The 18,538-nt window shown below is 52.4% G+C and overlaps 2 protein-coding genes across 4 annotated transcripts in view; one reads left to right on the plus strand and one right to left on the minus strand.

Moving 5' to 3' along the window:
- The window catches only part of LOC105881641 (stem-loop histone mRNA binding protein), a 230,380-nt gene that overhangs the window by 118,201 nt on the left and 93,641 nt on the right, over positions 1–18,538 (plus strand). The gene's annotated exons all lie outside the window — the stretch shown is intronic.
- LOC142861068 (transforming acidic coiled-coil-containing protein 3-like) lies at positions 357–18,507 on the minus strand. Of its 3 annotated transcripts, none has more exons than XM_075992902.1 (15): positions 18,204–18,497; positions 16,659–16,801; positions 13,261–13,839; positions 12,338–12,413; positions 11,999–12,131; positions 7,428–7,480; positions 6,893–6,996; positions 5,913–6,000; positions 5,484–5,591; positions 4,198–4,274; positions 4,067–4,110; positions 3,041–3,180; positions 916–1,022; positions 688–808; positions 357–571 (listed from the first exon to the last, which is right to left on the minus strand). In XM_075992902.1, the coding sequence occupies exons 2-15, from the start codon at positions 16,742–16,744 to the stop codon at positions 509–511; spliced, it is 1,779 nt and encodes a 592-aa protein (XP_075849017.1). In that variant the 5' UTR covers positions 16,745–16,801; positions 18,204–18,497; the 3' UTR covers positions 357–508. The 3 variants fall into 3 exon arrangements, with proteins under 3 accessions (XP_075849017.1, XP_075849016.1, XP_075849018.1); XM_075992901.1 differs by having other exon boundaries at positions 3,020–3,180; XM_075992903.1 differs by lacking the exon at positions 357–571 and having other exon boundaries at positions 688–836; positions 3,020–3,180; positions 18,204–18,507.

Consider the following 18,538-nt stretch of genomic DNA (forward strand, 5'->3'; position numbering starts at 1 on the left):
TTTTTGCTCCTAAGCCTCTCATATCATCGAAAATAACCTCGACAGTGCTGACCCTGCAGGTGCTCCCTGACCACGTGCACACCACAGCAGGCGAGCACGTGGTCACTGGGGCCGCAGGCCTGCCAGGCTGACACCAAACCACCATCACGGCTAGCTGCTGATAGTTTTACTTTTTTACTCAAAAACTTGAGCCCCCTTGGATTTTGATCTGTGGTCCCCACGTCCCATGGCGCCTGCCAAGGGAGGCGAGATCCAGGGGGCCAGCCGCAGGGCAGGGAAGAGTGAAGGGCATGAGGGGCAATGGCTGTGGATAAGCTCGGCCTCGGGCCAGGGCCAGGACATCTTCACTTTAACCAACACCGGCAACTTCAGCCTTTGAATTTAAGGGAAACTTTAATCTTACAACAATCTAGTTTACACACAAGTTAACAGTAGAAAGAACATAACAGAACCTAGGAGACAGACAGACAGACGGGAGGGAGGGTGGCTGCTGGTCTGTGGCTTCCGGTCAGCTCTTCATCTTGGAGATGAGGTCATCACAGATCCTGGTCAGCTCGTCATTTTCTTTAGTCTGAAGGAGAAAAGATGAATTGCTGGGTTTCCGCAGAACACACTTAGAGGGAACAGCAACAGGCCTAGAACAGACGGCCCTGAGCCTGGCGGGGTCTGTGGCTCCCTGCACCCCACCTTCTGCTCCACCATCTTCTCCAGGGAGTGGACCCGCATCTGCTCCTTCCTCAGGCTCGCCTGGAAGGCCAAGGCCTCTGCTTGGGCCTTGCTCCGGACCTGGGCAATCTCCTCATTTGCCCTGGAGAGGCAAGGGCAGAGGGCAGAGGCTGAGTCCAAGAGGCTGAGGACCAGACCCCTCCTTCCTGGGGGTGGGGGATCCGGGGGTCCCTCACCCCGAGCACTCACAGCTTGAGCTTCTCTTCCGCGTGGGCCTTCAGTGCTTGGTATCTCTGGCCCTCCTTGTCAATCCTCACTAAGAACTCTTCAGCGCACCTCTTCAGCGACTCTTCGTTCTTCAGCAATGAGAGCAGACATTAACTGTTAACAGTACTCATCTATATAAGATGGTCCAGGCTTGGCACTTGGGGACCCTAGGGGGCAGGTGCAGACTGCAGACCTTCGAGGCTGTCTGGGACATTAGCGGTGAAAGAGCCACTCCACACACGTCCCCAGCCCACCCGGTTCAGAGGTTCTGGACAGCCCCAGGCTCTCCACCCTCTGGGGCGCCAGTTCTGACCTCTGGGCCCTTGCAGCTGTCACCCCTCTTTCCATACCCTCAGCCAGCCAGCATCTGTGCCCAGGCACTGGGAACACTGACCAGCCCGCCCCTGGGTGCCTCCGCCTGCAAGCTGAGACCCCTGCTTTGGGGGTGGCAGGGAGAGGGTGACAGCTGGGGCCACCTGCCTTCTGGACATGCTGCTCCCCACAGCCCTGAAGGCCCCTCCACACTCCAGTAACAGTGAGGAGCCACCAGGTATGGTGTGTTGGGTGGTTTAAAACTGAGTTCTCTTGAGGTTCCCGCCTCCTACTATACCCACGGCCTTGTGTCTCGTGGCTGTGGAAGTTCCTGAGCATCTGCCTATAGGTGAGGCATTTGGGGTGTGTGGCCGGGCCTTCGCTCCACAGCGGCATCTCCCTGTCTTCCGTCCCCAGCTCCGGGCCGCAGCCTGCACTCTGGTCCCTGACTCACCCTCTTCTTCCCGCCGTGAATGCTCAAGGCAGCCACTCTGAACTGTGACCAGTGAATCTTTAAGTTTAGTAAGTATATTTCTCAGTTCAGAATTTTCATTTGGTCCTTTTCCAGTTTTATTGTCTCTACTGAAACAATGCTTCTTTGAATATAGTGATTGTTGTAAAGCCTATGTTGGGGCCACGTGCGGTGGCTTATGCCTATAATCCCAGCACTCTGGGAGGCAGAGGTGGGAGGATTGCTTGAGATCAGGAGTTCAAGACCAGCCTGAGCAAGAGTGAGACCCCCTCTCTACTAATAGAAAAAACATTAGCTGGGCATGGTGGCATGTGCCTGTAGTCCCAGGTACTTGGGAAACTGAGGCAGGTGGATTGTTTGAGCCCAAGAATTTGAGGATGCTGTGAGCTAGGCTGATGCCATGGCACTCTAGCCCGGTGACAGAGCGAGACTTTGTCTCGGAACAAAACAAAAAACCTGTGTTGGGTCCTCCAAGGTGGGATTAAGCACAGAGATGCCTCCATGAGAGTGGGGAGGTGGAGAGGTGGCTCGGGGTAGTTGTGACACAGGCCTGTCTGGGAGAGGCGAGGCCATTGATGCAGACCATAGCATGGCCGAAGGGAGGGTCAGGAAACACTGCTGGGAGGGGTGTCCTCAGGCCAATGGCACTGTCCAAGGGGTCCTGCCTCTCGTAGCATCCATACAAGAGCCCCTGCCAACTCCCTAAGGCAGATCTGAGAAGCACTTTCCAGCAACACCTTCTCCTGTGGACACCAGTGTGTGGCACTCCTGTGGGTCTGTTTCTACTGACTGTTTCTGATTTTCACTCCTTTCCTTCTCCAACACCTGGTTATCCTGTGCTGGGTGTTATTTGTAAAACTTTCTGTAGCAATAATCGAAGATTTAAGCTATCTTATACGTCACAGTTCTTCGATCACAGCCGAGTTGTTCTTTACACACGGTGGACGGTCCAAACACTGCAGAGCCCAGTACCTTCTCTAGAAGGCAGGTTCTCCCATGCACTGAGTACAGCCATACCCCCTGCCACCTGCCCCAGCTTCTCCTTCTATGCTCGTCGCACTCCTGCCATATCCTGCCCTCCAGGCTATGTCCGTGAGGCTGCTCTGCTCACCTGTCCTCCCACCAACCTCAGCCAAAGCCTCACAGACCAGCTGTGGCATGCCACTCCCACCCCCAGCAGTAGCTCTTCTTGTTCATGGGACACCCCATGTCCCATAGCAAGGGTAGGCTCAGCATAGGACCAGGTCCTGTCAGGTTGGACTGTAAGCCCACATGGAAAGGACACAGGGCAGCATGGCGTACCTTGTGGTAGCCTTCATTCACCTCCTTCTGCTTCTCAAACTGTTTAACGAGATCAGAGAAGGACTTTTCCATGGATTTCAGGTCTGTAGTAAGTTGGTCTTTTTCTTTTAGAACTTTCTCGATTTCAGCTTTGGCAAGTTCCTTCTGTTTCTGAGCCTCCTCTTGAGATAAACGAAAAGCAAGCACTCGGGATTAGAGGTAACCTAAACACAGGGGTCCAGAAATAGCCAAGAAAGCGAGGCAAGGGAACCAGGCACCAGGAGTAGAGGTGGGAAGCTTGGGTGTGAGCTGCAGCAGACATGGTCCCTATTCAGATGTCTTCTTAAAGGGACAAGCTCCCCTTTCTACCTGTGATCTTCTGGGTGGGACAGAAAGCCCAGGACACAGCTGTTCCTTCAACATCAGCTTCAGAGGGGACCATAGGGAGTGGACAATGAAGCCCTGGGCCTGAAGCCCGGGGCCCAGCAGCAGAGGTCGCTGAAGAAGAGGGGCAGTGCTTGGACATCCCCAGGGCCCACAGTGTGACCTGCAAGCTGGGAGCTGGCGTGGAGAGCTGGAGGCTGCTGGTTGTGGTGTTATAGTGCTCTCAGAAGGAGACAAGGCTTGGAAGGTCACCTCACCCAGGCTGACACTCGACCTAAGATACGTCCCCACAGGGGTACCTGTAGGAGCCTGAGCCCTTGTCCCAGGTGAGACCTGGTGTTTCAGCAGCACCCATGGGGTTTAGGGGGAATGACATCTGTTCCCTGCCATGGCCCCAGCTGGCAATCAGGGTGTCAAGAATTTTGGGGCCTGACAAGTACCAGCCACACAGGTGCCACCAGCCTCACTGATTCCCGGCTTCTCCCTAACTTCTCAGTGGCTGCATTGTGGGTTTGCTGTGAGGGATACTTGCGTGTTGGGGAGAGGGACCCTGATAAGGTAGAATTAACCTGGCCACACTGAGTGTCCAGAGAGCTCAGACATCACAGGGGTTGGAGGAGCAGGGATGGGGAACAGGTGGCACCTGGCAGAGCAGTATGCCCCTTTGATGGCCCGGGCACTCACCCATTGCCTGGTAGTTGAATGCCTCATACCAGTCCAGGATCTCCCTGTGGTAGAACAAATGAGTGTCTGTGACCTTCTGTGGCCAGGTGATCCCAGATCATGGCTGGCTTGAGGCTGTAAGGCTTACTTACCCCAGCTCCAGGTTCTTCCCGTGGAGCTCCTCACACTTGCGTTTCAGCTCCAGGTTTTCCTCCTGTGTCACTTTGACCTGTGCAAAGGACACACCTGAGTCGGCAGGAGGGATCTAAGTCCCACTCCCATATTCCATGGTGTGTGCCTCTCACAAGGATCTGACTGCCCACACCCTAGGTCTCTGAGTCATATCACCAAGTCACAGTTCCCTGTGAAATTTCCAGGGGGACCCTGTCAGGGCAAGTTAGGTTACCACGGGGCCAGGAGGCATGCGGTTGCTGGCTGTGCTTGTGGACTGTCTCCACTGGCCCTGGTGGAATCCAATAGGTGCCCAGGGATGCATGTTCACCTGGCATGTCCACCGGTCAGGGCCCCATGGGCTCTGACTCAATTCTAGTTAACTTTGCAGGAAGGCAGGGCCCAGAGGCCCGCCGTCCCCAGGAACTCGGTTCTACAGGGTGGAGGGTGACTAGCTACAGAAAGAAGGCCAGTCTACATGCTGTGGGCCTCTAGGCCTGCTTCAGGGCCACTCGGATGGGCTCCGACACAGTACAGGGGGTTGCTGGGGGCCTGTAGGTCAGGGGCTGTGTTGCAGGCCTCAGAAGACTCGAGGGCTTAAGTCCCAGCCAGGCCAGCTGTCCTCCTGGGCCATCCCATCCATACCTCCCTGGCGATTGCCAGGCAGATGGCAGCTCAGTGTGCTGCCCAAAGACACCCAGCCCCTCGACTGTCCACAGATAAGGTGATTTAAAAGGCTGAGCCTCAGCGTGTCTGGTGAGGACAGAGGGAAACACAGGGGACCCTCAAATCTGAGGATGGTGGAGGTGGGGCTCTCTAACCCATCCAGAGACGGAGTCTGCACTGGTGGGGGAGGGTGGGGCAAGAAAGGGCCACACCCACGTTCACAGCAGCAAGTGCCACCTACGACGCTGTGAGATCACCCCCAAGATGAACACCGCACACCAGGCCGGAGTCTGGGCTGTCTGACAGCTTCGTGTGGGGGAGTTGGCTTGTGGGCAGCTGCCTGCTTGGATGCTGGATGGGAACCTGAAATTCTCAGCTTTCGTTGCTGGGCATCAGCAATGGGCTAAGGGGTTGGGGGTCCAGTAATTGAGGCCAGCAGGTGCCTGTGATTCCACCAGGAGGATCAGGAGAATGCATGGTGGTCACGCCCTGGACCCAATGCCAGGCACCGGGCCATGCACTCAGTGCCACCCGTGCCTGGCCGTTGGCCGGTCCCAGAACAGCCTGCCAATTTTATAGAGGAGCCGCCTCGTGTCCATACTGCCATGTCCAGGTCCTTCTGGCTGTACTGCAGCAGGTCCACGATGGGCCCAGTGGTAGGCAGGGGGGCGCTCCCAGGCCTGAGGACACACGGGGGTGGGCCCGGCACCTGCAGGGAGGTGGAGATGAGGGGTGAGCCACGTACCTAAGGGATACAGGGAGGAGCCACAAGCCTGCCTCCTCCCATCCCCCACCTCCCACCTGCCATCCAGGAGGAAAGGCCCACCCAGGCCAACTCCACAGAGATAGCATGGGTCAGGTGGCGGGGGAAAGGGGGACCTGCAACAAGCCCCCGTCTGTCAGGAGGCCAGCGGCTCCACCACCAACAACTGAGCCGAAGGCTTTGGACCCGACGAATATAGGACAGGCCCTTAAAACAACATGTCTCTTTAGACCACAAAAATATCACTCAAGAGGGACTAACACTTACGGGAACATCCAGCACTCCCAAGAAATCAAACTCCACGAGCGTGGCTTCTGGCGGATTTCCTGAGGAAGGCCAGTCCGCGTCGTGTGTGCTGAGACCAAACAGAGCACCTGGGTCACCTCAGGTCCTCTCAGTGTTGAGCAGGACATAAAGCACAGATGTGTCCAGTCTAACCGAGCTCTTGGTTTGTTGGTTGAAAACCAATAAAGTCAGGTTTGCAGTAGAAAATGTGGGACTGTGTCTAGCAAGCCCAACCTCTCCATTGCCCGGAACCCCTTCCCTCTTGCCTGCTGTCCTTCCTGGGTCAAAGATTTAATTTTGATTACTAGATATGGCAAACTTTTTTACTCCTCAGCTTCATGGCTTTCATGTAATGCCTAGTAGGTCAGTCTCCTCAAAATTACGTAAATGTGCTGTGTTTCCTTCCAGAGCAGGGGTCGGCCCACGTTTTCCACATTTTAGGATGTGAAGGCCACACAGCTTCTCTCACAACTACCCAGTAGTGTGAAAGTCGCTATGGACAATTTGTAAAAGAAGGGGTGTGGCTGTGTGCCAATAAAACTTTATTTATAAAAACAGGTAATGGGTGGAGTTTGGCCCACAGGTCATAGCTTGCTGACCTCTGTTCTAGAGTTGCTACTTAAAAAAATAGGTTTATCTGTTGGGGAATTCCAGGAGTAAAGAAGACAGAAAAAAAGGAAAAAGAAAAAGATGAAAGGAAAAAAGAGTATGTTTGGATCTTTAATCTACATAGAATGGAGTCCATGAGCATGGCAGGGTCCCTGTGACTAGAGGGCAGGGTCCTCATGGTGCCCACCAAGGATCAGGGCTCTTGCTGTCCTCCCCACCCACCATGACTCACTTCTAGTTTAGATCATCACCTTAGTCTAAAAGTCTCTGATCAAATGGAGCACCTGGGAACAGCCCCTCATCTCCCCGGCCTGCGCTAAAGGCTCCACTGATTGGGGCGGGGGGAAGGGTACCTGTTTGTCCCAGTGGCTGCGGTCACTGGTCGACGAGGACTGTCCTTCAGTAGCGGGTCGAACTTGAGGTATAAAGACTGCTTCCTCAAGGCTGACTCCTTAAACTGGGGCAGAATAGTGCAGGTCAGCAGCTGCCACTGTTGTCCCAGAACCGTCCCCAGAGCCCTGGGGTGAGCTGCCCACTAGGCAAAGGGCTCTGGGGAGGTCACAACACACTACTGCTTCTGGTCGCCCACAATTCTGCCCCACGTACCCCCATCCCTGGCATCACAGCATGTCCAGGTGTGTCTCAGATGGGCACCTGGGTTGGAACTCTGCTAGGACTATAGGCCACCAGTTAAATGAGAAATTGCAGGAAAAGGGGGCCCTAGAGAGACTCAGGATCAGTCTCAACATTTGGGCCTATTTGCAGTCAGGGACACAGTGAGCTCCACAGTGAAGAGCCATCCATCCTGCTGTTTGGGGGTGAGAGTGTGGGGCTGTTGTGGGGACACGCAGTGCAGGTGAGGCTGCCATCACAGTGCCCCAGACTTACCGAGGAAGTTCCAAACTGTTCCAGGTAATCTACCTCGGCCCCTGTGCCTAGAACTGAGAGGGAGCAAGTCGCTGCTGCTGTCACTGTTCCTGCCAACACCCAGGGCCCCGAGGGCCACAGCTAGGTCTCCCATGGTGCTCAATAAGGTGTGACCATGGTTCTCTAGTGGAATAAACACAGGGAACATTCCTGGCCACCAGGCCAGCAGCCTCCTCACCTGGGACCTGGAGCTGAGGGTCCTTTGCCTCCCGGTGAGATTTCTCACCTCAGCGCTGCTGACACTTGGAGCCTGACCACTCTCTGCGGTGGGGGTGTGCCGGGCACTACAGGCTGCTAAGCAGCATCCCTGGCCTCTACCAACTCAATGCTAGTAGCACTCCCTAGGCATGACAACCAATAATGTCCCCTGGGGGGACAAAATGCCCTAGTTGAGAACTACTGTTTAAAACTATATTAGAAAAGTCTTTTTTTTTTTTTTTTTTTCTGAGACAGAGTCTTGCTTGTTGACCAGGCTAGAGTGAGTGCCGTGGCATCAGCCTGGCTCACAGCAACCTCACACTCCTGGGCTCAAGCAATCCTCCTGGCTCAGCCTCCCGAGTAGCTGGGACTACAGGCATGCGCCACCATGCCCGGCTAATTTTTTCTATATATATTAGTTGGCTAATTAATTTCTTTCTCTTTATAGTAGAGACGGGGTCTCGCTCTTGCTCAGGCTGGTTTCGAACTCCTGACCTCGAGCGATCCGCCCGCCTCAGCCTCCCAGAGTGCTAGGATTACAGGCGTGAGCCACCGTGCCTGGCTCAGAAAAGTCTTTTAAGATCTGATAATATACACTTTGGTTAAAAAACCTAAGGGTAAGCCGGAGCAGAGGCAGGAAGATTGCTTTAGCGCAGGATTTCAAGGCCGCAGGGAGCTATGACTGTGCTCGTGAACACCCACTGCATTCCAACCTGGGCAGCATAGGGAGATAGCTCTCACAGAATTTAAAACAAAGCAAAACAGAACAAAAACCTTTAGGGTGCCTCATGCCATATACAAAAATTAACTTGAAATGATTGAAGATCAAAATGTAAGAGCTAAAGCTATAAAACTAGATGCCCAAAAGATGTTCATTAGCCATCAGGGCAATGCAAATGAAAACCACAACCAGATACCACTTTGCAGCCACCAGGACGGCCAGGATCAGTGAGACATAACAAGTGTTGGTGAGGAAACCGCCTACACTGCTGGTAGGATTGTAAAAGGGTGCAGCCCCTCGGGAAAGTAGTCTGGCAGTTCCTCAAAAGGTTGAGCATAGAGTTATCATGACCTAGAAATTCCCCAGGTACACATGCAAAAGAAGGAAAATGTATGTCCACACAAAATTTTAAGGTTGCCTCCACCATATATAAAAATTAACTCAGAAAGGTCAGGTATTTTGGTGTGAGGTGGGTGTGCTAGTTTCCAATTCCTCTGCTTGTTACGACTGACCCAGAATACGGCTTGGGCTTCTGCAGAGACTTGGGACTGCGGGCACCAGCTGCTGTTAGGATTGTTGAATGAGCTGTGAGAAGGGAGTGGGGATGTTGACTTTGCTCTTACAGTCATAAAATATTAGAGGTGCTTATTGGTCATCTAGTATAACCTTTTTGTTTTGCTGATAAAAAATGAGAACTGGAGAAATGAACTACACAAAGTCAGACGGTGACTTAGTGACGGAACTTAGGCTAAAACCCAGTGTCAGTAAGAAAGAGAGTCACTGATGTCTCTGAGGACATAAGTGTGAGAAATAGAGAATGGTGACCTCTTAGGAAGTGGCATTTGAGCCAGGCCTTAAGCAAAGGGTGAGGTTTGAGGGCTCAGGCCCTAGAATGGGAGTTAATAAGGACCTCCAGGAAGAGGTGGAAATCATGTATACTCTTCTTAAAACTTTAAGGAGGCCGGCCAGGGTAGCTCATGCCTGTAAATCCTAGCACTCTGGGAGGCTGAGACGGGGGGATTGCTCGAGGTCAGGAGTTCGAAACCAGTCTGAGCCAGAGTGAGACCCGTCTCTACTATAAATAGAAAGAAATTAATTGGCCAACTAATACATATAGAAAAAATTAGCCAGGCATGGTGGTGCATGCCTGTAGTCCCAGCTACTCGGGAGGCTGAGGCAGCAGAATCGCTTGAACCCAGGAGTTTGAGGTTGCTGTGAGCTAGGCTGACGCCATGGCACTCACTCTAGCCTGGGTAACAAAGTGAGACTCTGTCTCAAAAAAAAAAAACCCAAACAAACAAACAAAAAAAGAAATTAATTGGCCAACTAATATATATAGAAAAACTTAGCTGGGCATGGTGGCACATGCCTGTAATCCCAGCTACTTGGGAGGCTGAGGTAGCACGATTGCTTGAGCCCAGGAGTTTGAGGTTGCTAATGCCACGGCATTCACTCTAGCCTGGGCAACAAAGTGAGACTCTTTCTCAAAAAAACAAACAAACAAAAAAAAAACAATCTAAGGAAAGGGAGCAGTCAGTTTCTAGTGATCTATCATTTCAGGCACTCTCTAGACAATGAGAATAATTATTTATTAGTCTGAATTTATTGAATCATACTGTACATTCAGCTAGCCCACTATATGCACCCTTATCCTAGTGATTCCATAATCCTTTGAGGTTCAAGCATCAGCTCAGTAAGGCTTTTCCTGGCTACCCATCTAGAGAAATTGGAGGTCATTATGTTAGGTGAAATAAGCCAGGCACAGAAAGACAAATATCACATGTTTTAAGTCACATGTAGGAACTGAAAAAAGTTGATCTCGTGGAGGTAGAGAGTAGAATGATAGTTACCAGAGACTGGAAAGGGTACATGTATTTGGAGGGGGGAATGAAGAGAAGCTGGTTAGTGGGTACAAACATACAGTTAAATAGAAGGAATAAGTTCTAATGTTTGATAGTCTAGTAAGCTGACAATAGTTAAGAACAATGTATCATATACTTCAAAATAACTAGAAGATTTTTAATGTACCCAACACAAGTGATAAATGTTCAAAGTGATCAATATCCTAAATATACTACACATTATATGCATGTATCAAAATACCACATGTACCCCATAAATATGTACAAATATTATCAATTTTAAAAAGAAAAATAAATTGCAGTCCTCTGTATATACTATACCTCTTTTGTTATATTATTTCCCCTAAGCATTTTTGCCATGTAACATATTTTATTCATTTATCTTGCTTATTTTCTCTTTTCTCACTAAATTATTAGTTCTGAGGAAGTATCAATTTTTGTCTCTTTTTTTTGAGACAGAGTCTTGCTTTGTTGCCCAGGCTAGAGTGAGTGCCGTGGCATCAGCCTGGCTCACAGCAACCTCACACTCCTGAGCTCAAGCAATCGTGCTGCCTCAGCCTCCCAAGTAGCTGGGACTACAGGCATGCACCAACATGCCCGGCTAGTTTTTTCTACATATATTAGTTGGCCAATTAATTTCTTTCTCTTTATAGTAGAGACGGGGTCTCGCTCTTGCTCAGGCTGGTTTCGAACTCCTGACCTGGAGCAATCCACCCGCCTCAGCCTCCCAGAGTGCTAGGATTACAGGCGTGAGCCACCGCGCCCGGCCTATTTTTGTCTCTTTTCATCTCACCTATATCTCCAGATCCCAGAACAACATAGAGTACGGCACTCAATATCTGTTGAATCAATAAAGTATATATGATTATCACCCCCCCAATAAAAATTAACTCCAAATAGATCAAAAACCTAAAGACATGAATGTTCATGGCATTATTTACAACAGCTAAAAAGTGGAAACACCCCAAATGTCCACTGATGAGTGAACAAAATATGAATGTTATTCAGCCACCTCGGGGACAAGGCACTGACACCTGCTGCAGATGGACGAGCCTTGGAAACACCATGCTCCGTGGCAGAGGCCAGACCCAAACGCTCATGTTGTGTGTGATTCCAGAGGTCCCACATGGGGGTGACAGGTCCACCCCAGCTAAGCTTATCCCCATGTGGCCAGAACCCATGACTATCCTGCCAGAGATAAACCCTACCTACATTCACCTTCCAGTCTTCTCAATGACTGAGGTTTTAAGTAATCCAAACAGAGATTTTACAAAGTTGCTTTATAGCCTTTAAACCAATCCAATTATAACTCACTGAACACACTTCATTTATACTTTTCTCTTCCGATGCACTTTAATGACCATTCTACCATCCACATTTCACCACAGCCTGGTGTTGAAGGACTAAGCTTCTCATTTCATTGATTCCCTGATTACCAACGAATGCCCAGTTGGCAATTACAAGTTTGCATGTCCGTGTGTCATCTTGTTTTTGCCTTTGGCTGATTTCTCTGAGTATACAAATTCTATTTCTAGAAGTCCTTTAAGTGAAATGTATGAGACCTATCCTACTGAAAATGCCTATCTTTTGATAAACTAGAAGTTTGTGTATGAATTACTTAATGTTAGGTGACAGACCAGCCTGTAGAATGACCACTGGCCAATGATGCAGGGGAGTCAAGCCACCAAACACAAATGCTCAGGGGATACATTTAAAGCAAACCAGAGGACGTCTGCCCTGAGGCAACTTACCCTCTGCAGGGTCTCTGAAGCTCTCCTCCTTCGGCTCCAAGGCAGGCTCTGGCCCCTGCTGAGTTGGGGGCACTGCCTCACTGCCTGGACAGCTCGTGGGAACCGATGTGCCCGAAGAATTCCAGTTTCCCTCCTGGAGGGAAGGTCAGGGTCACCCTTTGCAGTTGAGGACCCTCTGGGTGGGATTTTGCCTCACCCATTCTCAGCAAAAGGAACCCCAGGGGCGAGGGCAGCAGGGTATCCCATCCTGTCACCGCAAGGTCACCTGTGCCTCCCATACCCCGAGACTTTTCACATGGACAGTACAGGATCATAAGCCCTCACACGTACACCCCGTACCTTGCCCTCTGTGCTTGGAGTCTCAGCTGCCATCTGCGCCACAGGTGTGTCCTCCACTGAGGCTGGACGCAGCTGCCTGGAGAGACAGAGTCAGCAGAGACCTAGGTGCCCTGCCCCATGGCTCCCAGCACCGAGCTGCCCATCTGCCTCCTACCTGCATTGTTGCGTTGGTCACGTCAATGCTCAGCTAGAGCATTGTGCCAGGTACAGGGGCTGCCCAAGTGACCTGACCACGAAGCTGCCCTCACCAGCCCTACCCAGAATGAGAAACACGCGCCTTGCCTCCTGGCTCTGGGAGGAATGGGCAAGCAAAGAGGACTCCTGTAGTCTTTTGACTGTGAAATCAGCAAAGGGCCTGGGGGGATAGGAGGTAGCGAAGGGCCATGCCCTGGCTGAGCAACTCAAGCCATGGGGTGTGGCCGAAGAGGAGACAGAGGATGGCAGCTGGCCCTGGAGGTTCTGCTAGGAAAGCTCCACACCAGAACGCTGGGTGGAGGAAGGCTAAGACCCCAGTGAGCAGCGGCACCGGAAGGTGCTCCCACCAGAAGGTACACACGTGGGGACTGAGAGTCACCCTAGGTGGTAACAGGCTCATCTGGCTGTTGGAATCCAGGTTCACCTGGGGAGGTGCTCGAGCTGGGGGAGGGGGCCTTGCTCTGGGGCTGGCCATACTTTGCTTTCAACTTGAGTGCCAGCGCTCATGCACTTGATTCTTCTTTAAATGGAGGGCTCACTACCACACAACCACGGACCCAACTCCTGGCAGCCGCCCGGTCTCGGGATTGGGGACTCTGCAGCTGTGCCTCCCCTGCCCAAGACGCCCCTCCTGGGGGCTTTCCCTGGCCACAAAGGAGCATCTAAATGGCATTTCTGGACTGGGCCCCTGACCACACATACCATAGAGCAGCCAATCCCGAACTTACTGGCTCAGACTTGAGTTCTCCACGGCCCCAGGAGCAGAGGTTGGGCTTGTGGCCCTGCCAGCCGGCAGGGGCCCAGGGGTGTCCACACTCTCAGGGGGGGCCAGGGCCTCGCCAGGAAGGTCTGCCAGGGGCACTCCACATGCTGTTTCAGGGCTTGTACCAGGAGGCTCGGCAGCCTCGGCCAAGGAGGCAGAGGCCCCGCCATGTGCAGTTTCTCCCTCGGCTCTGAGAGGAGTCTCTGCATTGTGGGGGGACACTATTCTGGGAGGGTCTTCCAGGGCCTCGGAGGTGGATGTCACGCTTCTGTCTGAGCGACAAGAACTAATGTTTTCCTCCAAGGCTCTCTCAGGGATGCTAGACACTTTTCTTGGAGAAGCCATTTGGCTTTCAGGACTTCCTGGGCCCTGGGCAGAGCTGGAGGCACCTGGGTCGGCCAGGGGGGCTGAGCCAGGCTCCGAGGAGGTGCCACCTTCAAACGCTGGGTCTGCATTCCCTGGATGAGTGTCAGCACCAGTCGCCATTTGTTTCTGGAGAATTCTATTGGTCGTTCTCGAGTCCACTTCCTTGATAAACTGTTGGCTTTTAAAAAATACTTAATGTTAATTGGAGGGAATTCTTGTAATGTTATGCTGCCTCAGCATCCATCTTGAATACAAGTTTAACCTTCCCCACCAGAAGCAGGCCTGTCACCTTTCACACGGCTTCCCGTTCTGTACTCCTTCCCCACCCCTAGTTCCTCATGGCGGTTCTTCATTCTGGTGTCACCTCATACAACTGCCTGCTGGTGACCAGCTCCCTGTGGCACAGCTGCAGACAGCCTACCCACAGTGGAGGGGGTGGATGTGCATGGAGTCTCCATCTGTGGCCTGCCTGTGTCGTCATGCTCACCAAATGCCTTCCTAGGTGCCCAACCTCCATTTCTCCAGTAGCCTTTGATGTCTTCACTATTCCTACAGTCCCCATGCACCATGTACATGATCCAGTGCTAAGGCACAGGCTGGTCAACAGTAATAGGAGTGATATAACACAGGTTGCTGCCTAGGCATTAGGAGGACACCATACCCAAATGGCTCAAGGCAGCCATAAGCTTACTGGGCTCCCTGCTTTTCTGTGGTTTCCTTTAAAGCAATGGTTTGTGCATTTGCCTGTGAACTTAAAAGTGACCCCACCTTATTTCCTGATAGGTACTGCAAGTTGCTACGTTCTCAGTCCTTTCCACCTGCCAGCACTCCCAGCCCTAAGTGTGGCCTCTAGGTGTGCCGTGTATCACCAGAGCCTGTAAATGATAAAACCTCCATTTCCATCTTGTGTTTCTCCTAATCCTTGAAGGGGTGCTGTCTTAAAGACATAAACTACTACATCTGTTAGCTATGGGCAGAAAACAAGAATGCTCGGTCAACTCTGTCCTCTGGTTTAAATCTCACCCAAGGACATGACCACAGATCAGTGCTGGCAGCCATCTGGGGACACACAAGACTGAGACAGACAGAGCAGAGATGTGACAAGCCAACCATCCAAGTAAAGGTTTTCAGTGTTAAACTGCTTTCCCCTTTAAGTCGGGGACCAGCCGCTCTGTGGTCAGGGATGGTTATACTTTCACTGAAGAGACGGATGGCAAAGGTCAAGAATGCTGCCTTCACATAGAGCAGGGCCTGAGCGGCCTTCTGGACTCCTTTCTGGGATGTGGTTATACCAGCCCAGAGCCTGTTACAGGGGAGTGCCGTGGGCACAAAGAACATCTTCCTAGGGGACCGCTGTCCTGTTGTGCCTCACTTCTAATGCAGGGTGTCTGGGTGCAGAGGCCACAGAGCCCCGATAGACAGAAGGCTTGTTGGGATAGCTGGGGCTGGACTACAACGCTGAGGGCATGAGCTGCTGCAGTACCCAATCTTCAGGTCATGCAGAACAGGCAGGGTCTGTGCGGCCAGGCCGTCTTTCCAGTGCCTCAGATGAAGCACTGCCTTCTCTTCACTGCCTGTGCTCCCTGCCTTCTCTTCCAACTCTTCTCCAAGTTTGAAAATGTTAAAACTAAGAAATTGACAGTGAGGAACTGCCTGCCTTCCTGTCAGACTGCTCACCACTGCTGTCCTGCTGACACTGGCAGTGGCGTTGACCTCTCAGACGGCTGCCTCAGCTGCACTTGGGGACAACACACTGGCAGTGAGCACCCTGCAGCCATTCTCTGGTCTCATCCCTGCTGACCCAGGGGGCTCCACAAAGAGACCACCACCTGGGCCTCATGCTGTCCCCAGGAAAGAGATGAACTGTCACATAGCAGGGATACTGGAGTGTGAGCCACTGAGGACAAGTGCAGAGATAGTCATGGCTTGAGCCTCTCAGGGCCACCCCCTGCCTCTCCTAGCTCCTCCATGCCCTCTGTCCCCCACAGAGGGGCACATGGACCATAAGAGGATGTGGGAAATGTTGCTGGCACTTACTGGTGACATTTTTTTATTTAAGTTAGGTAGAAAGCACATTAGTGCTATATTGTGCTTTTCTCAATACATCTATAATCTGTTTAAAAGTTTTGAACCGTTAAATCAGCAAAAACCAGTAGAAAATTGTGCCAGTGAGCCCCTTACCCACACTGGATGTGAGATGTATTACCTCAGCTGTGGAGAGAGGCACTGCCTCCAGGGCCCCCCCTTTCTAGGCAAAGACAAGATGAGCCTTGGTGCCACTTGATGCCTCATGCGTCAGGTCGGGCAGCACATTGCCCAGCCCAGCGCCTGATGCCAGGCCCAGCCCTTTGACCACACATGTTCTGATCAGCAGGAGTTATGACCTGCTCTGTGTCTGTCCTGGGCCAGTTCACCCCTCCTTAGGCAACCTGGTGGTTCCCCACTCCCAGAAGGTCACCATATTGATGCCAAACTTAGTGCGGACATCTGATTGGCAAAGATCACTACAGCCTAGAACTCCTGCACTCAAGCAATCTTCCCACCTCAGTCTCCCAAGAAGCTGGGACCACAGGGACCTGCCACAGCCCAGCATGCATATTTTGGCTGGTATAGACAGTACAACACGGTTTCTCTGCCTACAAATTTCTATCTGTTCTTTCCGAGTGCTGAAATGAGCAGAACAAAACAGAGAAATGAAGCTGTAGATCACCATTCCCTGGAGGTGGGTCAGGACATTTCAGAGTTAGAGAAACAAAGATTGAGGCCAACTGATTGGCAAGGGGGTAGCAAAGCAGTAAACTATGAAGTCAAAACTTATTCTGAATATTTGATATCAGCTTATCTGCTAACCAACGGGTGACACACTGCATAAACTCACTAGAGATCAGGAGAAATGCAGCCAAGATGTTACAGAATATTCCCACCAAGTCAGTCAGAGATGGTGACCTACACAGACGTACACAGAGACTATGTACGTTCAACAGCACCAACACTTACTTCTCTTTCTGTGGCCCAACATGTTGAAAGTTTTCTAATCCAATGGTGTCATCCAGAACAAAAGGAGTCTCAAGTTTGCTAGTCATGCTGGGACTTAAGGTCCTGTTTGTCTGTGGATCCTGCAGAGGTGTCTGAAAAGTCACCTGCTGGGAGAGAGGAGAGTACTGTTTGCCAATTCAAATTGTTACAACCATGTTGCCTGTTCAACATGGTCACCAGAAAAGTAGTCCCAGGGCAACCTGACAGGCCTGAGAGGGAGACAACCACCCTACATAGGTGTGGTCAGCACCCTACAGCTCATCTCCCACAGGTGTCTTCTGCCCAGAGAAAACCTGAGTGAGTCCCTGTCTCACTTCAGGGGCCTCTGACTCTCCAGCCCAGCAGGGGGAGCTTCAGGCAGCCCTGCCAACTCCTGGGACCAAGAGCTAAAAGAGCCTTCAGCCTGAGACAAGGGAAAAAACCAAGTCTTCATAACAACTCCTACTGTTGGATTATTCTGTTTGGTAAAACTTGGGAAACAGGAAAGTCCTGGCCTGCTGGAAAACCAGAAGAGCCAGAGGAAGCCTGAGTCTCCCTACATGCCTCTGCCTGAGGTATAAGGCACGAGAGGGCAGCTGAGGACAGGACAGGGGCTCTGGTTTGCACTCCCTCCCACTGGGCCAGAGAGTGGGGACCAGGCCAGGGTGTTGAGAGGGTTGAGGCCTGGATGAGGAGCTGAGAAGAGAAGGGAGGGGGAGATCTAGAATTCCTTGGTGGGTGTCCGGAAACAACTATATCAGGGCCTCCAGTCAAGCCCAGAGGTTCTAGAAGGGCTCCATTCCTACTTCTCAGGTCTTCACACTGGTCGTGGACACATTTTTCCACCCTTTCCATCCACAATATTCCAGATCTAGGAGTTGCTAGAGAACCGGTGCCAACCTGCCTAGAGGGATATCACGGGCACCTGGTGGTGAGGGTGCTGGGGGGCTTTGAAGAGTGAGACTGGGGGGTCAGAAGTGGCCTGAAAAGCTCGCTAGAGTGCTATGTGTGCGTGGACAGCGAAGGGCAGGAGGCAAGTGGGGAAACCAGGGGATCATGCACTGTGGGGAGGAGGCCAGACCCTGGCTTGGCTAGTGGGTCCAGGTGGGACTTGTGGAGCTAGGAAAAGCAAACAGAAGTCAAGGGCAAGGCTGAAGTTTTCAGCTTGGACAACGGAGTAAAGGGCCAGGGAGGAGTTGCTGGATTGCCCTGGGATGCACAAACCTAGAACTGGGCAGATGGCGACAGAGAAAACCTTTCTGGCAGTCCCTGGCTTGAAATAAGGCGGGAGAACAGCGAGCCCTTTGGCAGGTGGGGCTTTTGTTGTTGCTGCGCGGGGCCGGGGAGGGGGCTCTTGATCAGAAGCGACAGCTGGGCTTGGTTTCTGGCCGCTCTGCGGCGTGGGTCAGGGTCCAGGTTTCTGTGGCAGGTTCCACAGCTGGAGTTGGCCCCAGAAGCAACGCTAGAGGAGATCAACGCGCAAGAGGCACCGCGAGAAGAGGGAATGGGAGTGAGACGGGAACGAACCTCGGACCAGGAGCGCGGAGCTTCAGGAGAGAGAACGGACTTAGCTTGCCCGCAGACAACGGCTCAGCCCGGCCACTGCCCAGGGCCACTCAGCACCCGAGGGCCCGCCGACGGGAGCAGGTGGCGCCGGCAGAGGAGACGCTTCCGGGGAAGTGGCGGCCAGGGGCGAATCCGAGGGGCCAAGCACGGCGGCGGCAGCAGCCCGGGAGTGTCCTCGAGAGCCCCAAACCTTGAGGGGGGAACCGCGGCCTGCCTACCTGCTCGCCGCTCCGCCGGGGGCGGGGTAGCGGCAGCCCAGTCAGGTCGCTGTCGGCGCGCCAGCGGATTGAAATGAC

This window comes from Microcebus murinus, chromosome 16, assembly GCF_040939455.1.
Source record: "Microcebus murinus isolate Inina chromosome 16, M.murinus_Inina_mat1.0, whole genome shotgun sequence".
NCBI lineage: Eukaryota > Metazoa > Chordata > Mammalia > Primates > Cheirogaleidae > Microcebus > Microcebus murinus.